The sequence below is a fragment of the Oryzias melastigma genome, linkage group LG15 (assembly GCF_002922805.2).
Source record: "Oryzias melastigma strain HK-1 linkage group LG15, ASM292280v2, whole genome shotgun sequence".
In the NCBI taxonomy this organism is placed as follows: Eukaryota; Metazoa; Chordata; class Actinopteri; order Beloniformes; family Adrianichthyidae; genus Oryzias; species Oryzias melastigma.
The window spans coordinates 2,114,792-2,121,203 of NC_050526.1; the positions used below are offsets into that span (position 1 = coordinate 2,114,792).

At 38.1% G+C, this 6,412-nt stretch overlaps 1 protein-coding gene across 1 annotated transcript in view; it reads right to left on the reverse strand.

Annotated features, from left to right (window-relative positions):
- Window positions 1-721: 721 nt before the first annotated feature.
- Window positions 722-6,412, reverse strand: part of LOC112161924 (inactive phospholipase D5) — a gene marked incomplete in the record, with an annotated part of 94,876 nt that continues 89,185 nt past the window's right edge. Inside the window, 1 exon segment of the mRNA XM_024297478.2 lies at window positions 722-5,174. Within this exon segment, the coding sequence (XP_024153246.1) occupies window positions 4,660-5,174 (515 nt within the window).

Here is a 6,412-nt window from a genome sequence, read left to right on the forward strand (position 1 = left end):
TACCTGATGCGTTCAAAATACTATCAGGTGCACACCAAATGCTATCTACTGCTCACCATTTACTATCTTGTGTGCCTAAAATACTATCTGGTGCTCACCAGTTGCTTTCTGGTTTGCTCAATACACTATCTAGTGCACACCAAATACTATCTGATGTACTTCAAATAGTAATCGGTGCACACCAGAGAGTACTTTTTGAGCACTGGTTACCAGTATTTTTTTTTTAACTTCAATGTCCTTTAGGGGCTCCATAAGCCCTGGGCTCATAAAGAAAAGTATTTTATTTGAAATATGCACAAGTCAATATCTTGTGTTCACAAAATAATTTGCTGTTCGCACAATTAAAAAAAAAGTCTCTTGTTCAAAGAGGTTACATGCTTTCTGGTTGCATATGTAATGTTGTTATTCACCTTTTAGCACAACCCGTCACTGATTCACACAAATAAGTCGTGTTTTAGATCCACACACATTTTTTAAGTTAAACTATATCAAACAGTATTAAAACCAGGATTTTTTAAGACTAAACACATCTTGTGCTTATCATTAATGCGTTATCTTACTTTGACATAATGGGAATACAATAATAAAATGAACCAATACATTTCTAGAATAGTCTACATCCAACTATAATGTGCTGTTGAACCTTTAGAAGAAGATACTTTATTAATCTCTGCAGAGAGAAAAGTCGGAAAAATATTCATACACAATGACAATAAGACACTGACAGGATACATATGTTTTTTTTATTAAGAGTAGAAATCAAGTTGTTAGATTATCAGTAGTGTGCATTGACAAGGATATTCAATAAATATACATTCCTTCTGTATCATTAAAGGTATACAAGACTTGGCTATTGGCATTTCTAGAAAGGCTATCAGCAAATGTACCCAGTTTATAAAGGGAAGGCATGCAAGCAGCAGTCATGCCAAAAAATCTGCAGAATAAAGGTCGGCGACAGTCAAAGGCTTCAACAGTGAAATAAACCATTCAGTGCTTCTCTCTGTTTACATCAGTCGTGTCTCAGAAAAAATGTAAAAGTATTAAGAAGGAATAGTTCTCAGCAAATTGTAAATCCAATAAGATTTTTCCTGCTCTGTAGGTGAAAATGTTTCATTCATCATTTATTAAAAAATATATTACATAAATATGATCAGCTTTTGTATTTTAGCAGCATTATTTCCTAACAAATCAAATAATAATAGCAGCATTTTAATGTGAGTAGACCAGATTGAAGATTATTCAATGCATTGGGAATGCTTGACACATGAAGTCTACTGTCCTGACAACAAAGGATTTTGCATCTTATAGCTAAATAACTACATTTTTTGACAATTTGTTAATATTAAATAGTAGAAGACAGTAGAGTTTAGTTCAAATTTGATCAGATACCAGGTGATGAATATTTTCCCTGTGATGGAATAACACACCAGGGTCTACAGAATAAAAGCACAGGAGGTATCTGTCCTGATTTCCACTAGATGGCAGAACTTATCCATGAAGAAAATAGAAATATTGAGCTGTGCTTTGTCAGTTGTTCTGTATTCTTTGTTAGTTTCTGTGACTGTGCGTGACAAATTTTATCTGTATGCATGTGTAGAGTAGATCCAACGTGACCTGAAGCCTAAACAGAACAGGTATGCACTGTCTTTGTAAAACCGCTCAGATAAACCGTGAAAAGATTTCTTCCCATTCAGAAATCGATTAGTTCTATAATCTCTCCTGCTTGTGAAGATACAATCTCCTTTGTTGAGATAGGATTTAGTAATCTTGTTATTGAATAGAACATAATAAATAGATGCAGCTAAAATAAATAGCCATTTACAACATATTCAAGCTAAAGCAGGTCCATATTTTTTCAGTATTTTATGTTAAAAAGTTAGGAAAATTTTTAACCCTACATAATCATTTGTATCATATTTAATACACACATTTCTTCAACCCATTTCTCATTAGCATGATCAAAACTTTACATAGAAACTCACCAAAGAGAACTCGTTTTCTGCCCTGTAGTGCTTCATCATTCCACTAGGGGCAGGTGAAGGACTTTTACTGCTCATTTCAAAATGGCTGCCTCCATCAAACCTCAAACACACTTTTGGCGGGAAACATTTAGCTCATTTTTAAAAGCTTTGTGGAAAGAATAACTCATCCATAGTTACTCCTTTTTTAAATTACTATAGGGTGTATTGAAATAATGCCAAATTTGCTGATAAATAATTGTTTATAATCCAGTTATTCCATTTTAAAAAAGTGTGTATTAAATCTGAAACAGTGGGTAAATAAGGTGCTTTTTTCCTGTCAATATTTTTTGCATTGTTGTGAGCAAAAACGTACAAAATAAGTCAATGTATCAAAGTTGATACTGTCGTTATCTTATAAAAACAAGATATTGCAAGTTTTTGTGGATTTCAAAAGGGTTTAAAAATCCTTAATTTTAAATAAATTACATTTATGTTAATTATTTTTTGCAGTACTTACAGGGTTAAGTAAGATAGAATTATAATATATATAATTATTTTGTTAGACCACATTTGGTTTGGGGTTAAATTATCAAATTCCCTCGGCTAAAACAAGGATAAAAAAAGTTGTTGCTTTTGCAGAAAAAAATACAAACTATAACAACTGAGAGGAGGCTTGTGTTTGCTTAATTAAAGGCTTAGATAGTAAAAAAAAATGTAAATACATGCTCTACAACCATTAAAAACAACACAAGCACTGTTGTTTAAACTTGTGTAAGGCAGGCTACATGCTGGCATTCAATGTGCACATTTAAATTGATACAAGATTTCTGTCCAGTGTTATAAGCGTTCTCATTTTTCTCATAATTCTTCATCCAGTTCTGCTAAAGGAATCACTGCTGGAGTTTACAGACCAATGTGTCCTTGAGGTTAAAATGTAGCCTCTGCAACTGTCGAGCTCTGTTAAAAATTCATTGCATTGATTTGACTGAGATCAGACAGCCTCCGGCCCCATTTTTACTACCGTTCCTTTTGCATTTGTGGTAATTAAACTGCATGAAATCATACTTGGGTGAATTATTTAAAATGAAGTAACAGTGATCTCACAAAGACACTGAACTGCTATTTATAATAAGAATGTCCTCATTCATTTATTGGGATTTGTGAAGCTTGCATTAAAGGGAGTAAGAAAAGATTCTGTTATAATCTCTGTAAAGAAGTCAATTTTTTCAGTAGAAGCAGCTAAAGACAAATGTTGCGTCACAGTATGTACAGCCGCATCATCTAACTCAATGACAGCCTTAAAAAAAATAAATTGATGTACACGATTCTATAATGCATGATTCCCTGGATTATGCAGCGGCTCTGTGTACTTGTGGTAATGAGATTTGAACATCAAGGTTATTGATTTTATAAGTGGCTCTAGAGAGCCCACTATTCAGCATCAGATCATCATTTGAAATGAGTTATGAGTTGGTTTTATCTAAAGATCAGACGGGTTGTCCTGGGCCAAACGAGGTTCCATAAATTGGATTCAATAAAGCATAACTATTAATTAAATTGGAAGTTTCTTATGAGTACATAGATCCAAATTGCACTTTTAGGCCTTCAGTTCAGACATTCCTTTGTCAAAAAAATATGGTTTTGTAGGTGAAGAAAATTATACGAGTATATATTATATGTTGTTAATTATGTATGAACAACAGTGCGGTTTCCGTCCTGGTTGTGGAACAGTGGAGCAGCACTACACCCTTTTTAGAGTGCAGGTTTGTTGGTGTTTGTTCATCCAGTCCTTAAGTGTCATGTGGATTTGGAGAAGCCGTTCGTCTGCGTTCCCTGTGGTGTCCTGTAGAAGTAACTGTCGGAGTATGGGGCCCAGAGAGCCTTACTGAAGGCTGTCCGGTCTCTGTATGAACGGACCAGGAAGTTGGTTCGCATAGCCGGCAGTAAGTCAGACCTGTTCCTGGTGCATGTTGGATGCTTTATCACCGGTTCAGTTCATAGTCTTAATGGACAGAACTTGTAGGCACAGCCGGAGGCTCAAGGGATCTGGTTTGGAGACCACAGAATTTCCTCTATGCAGATGATGTTGTACTGTTGACTTCATTGAGCCAGGACCTCCAGGGAGTCTGAGGCCATGGTTCTTGACTGGAGTATCTTGGGGTCTTGTGCATGAGTGAGGGAAGATCGACATGTGGATTGGTGCGGCGTCCGTCGTTTTGCGGTTGTGAACCAATCCGTTGTAGGTTATCTTAATTATTTATGATTCTATATGCGTGAAAGGTTATTTGCTAAAGGGAGCTGTCAAATGGCAAAATATATATTTTTCTAGGTAAGGCATAGAAGCAAAAGATGCACAATAATTAAAGTGACATTATAACATTCCCTCCGTGTCAGAGGTCAAATGCTGGTTGTTGGTTTGTGTAGCTACAGATGCTGTTGAAAAGCTGATAAATTACGACTACCACATATGTTAGGAAAAATATAATAAATTAAATTCATAAACTTAAAATAGTTTTTTTGATACATAGAACTGCAGAGAAAATAAATAGATAGTAAGCTCCATAAATCTTGCAGACTACCTAATACTCAAATGATCAATGTGTTTGGGTGCTAAAAAATAAGAATAAAATACCAAAGCAATCCAGTGTTAGATGTCCAATAAAAATCAGAGTTCTCCAAACCGAGTCACTGAGAACCACTAGAATCCACTGCTCTCGGCTGATTGGCTGGTTGGATCTGTTGGATTGTCAGATTTATTTTCTTTGATTTGTAGGCGTCTTTCATCAATCACTTTAACTCGAGGCCTCTCTTGGTAGCTGTCTGTAACCATCAACTGCCCGTTGGCCGTCTTTTGTTGATTGGTTTTTCTCTGTCTAATCCCGTGGTGTCTTGTTTTCTCTTCCGTTTCTCCGTCGGCTCTGTGATGGGTTCTCATCGGAGCGGGTTTACTGTCATACTGGCTTTGTCTGAAAGGCACTGGTCCGTTGTCCAAGTGGTTGACTTTGGCCGTCCACTTGACATGACGTCTATTACAAACAGATGCTTTACCCGTTTGAACGGGATGGGTGTGACTCGAAAACCAGTCCCGCTCAAAAACAGCCTGTAACTGCTCCACCACAGTGAAGTTTCTCTCCTCTATGTCATCTGGGTGGCTGATCACAAGGCCGGCTCCTGCATTAAAGGTGAACTCTTTCCCCACCCAGTCAAGGTTACCTGTCAGGAAACAGCCACACGGCAAAGACTTATGAATATCCAGTAGAAGAGTTTGCAAACATTTACCTACAAATTTTAAACAGATTTGAGCTGACTGTGGTAAGACGGAAACAGCATAAAGAGAATTTACTCAATCCAGAAACTACTATCTAGATATTACTTCATTTGATAGGGTGTAAATCCAGCACATGGTTAAGCACCCCTCCGCTCCGCATCACTTTTTGAATCTCCCCAACTCGTCATTTTTTGATGTGCTGGCTGTTCCAATTAAATCATGGGTCAGTTGTTTTGACGTGGACGAACCTCAGGGCATGGCAAGTACTGGTACCCTAACCCGGTACCCAAACCCCAGGCTCCCACGGCAAGCATTATGGCTACGATATGACCGCAGGAGTCTTTATATAACTTTAAACCTTGTGCTATCCTAGGTATGTTGACGTTAGGAGTGGGCTCATCTGGACCCCACAGGTGTGCTGAACTTTTATTTTTCAATGATTTTTAAATTTGGCAGAAATGAAATCCTGTCCACCTTCACTCACATTTGTCATGGGATGGATAACACGTCAATGTGAGGCTTGGGTCATTTGGACCCATAAGATAGCTCAAGAGGTAAAAGTGCGAGAAGAACCTCCGCTACATACGATCATATTTGACTTCTGCGAATTGGCCTCTCCGATGCTCTGAATCTGTTTCGTTGGGTTTAGATTTTTGTCAGACCCTGGAGGTAAGTCGAAGCACTTTTTGTGAAGTTGGGGCTGTAAATGACCTAAATCGTAATAAATGGGGGGTCATCGCGTAAACCTATATGAGTTTGGAGTTTCGGGAGGTCGGCAGTAGCCACTTCCGTGGGTGTAGCCATCCTGTAGCCGATCAGAGTCATCTGCTGTAGCTAGACCACTCCCACATCGCACCTGAGCTGTAATGTTTACCATGTGAGCTCGGGGTTACCCTAGTGTGGTCCACGTCTGGCGGAATTGGTATCGCATCCGGAACCAGTACCACATATGGAGCTAGTACTGATCCATGTTTGGTACAGATCTGCTTTCTGTATCAGGTTTAGGTTAGGGTTAGTAGGACAAAGGTTCTGACCCTACCCTCCATCAGAGGGCGGGGTTTTTAATCAACAATGTCCCTTTATGGGCACAAACATAGTACATGTTTTTTAGGATACTAGTGCGGTCCACGTCCCGGTACTGGTTTCGCAGCCTGGAGGTTGGTGAGCCTTGATTTAATTGGAA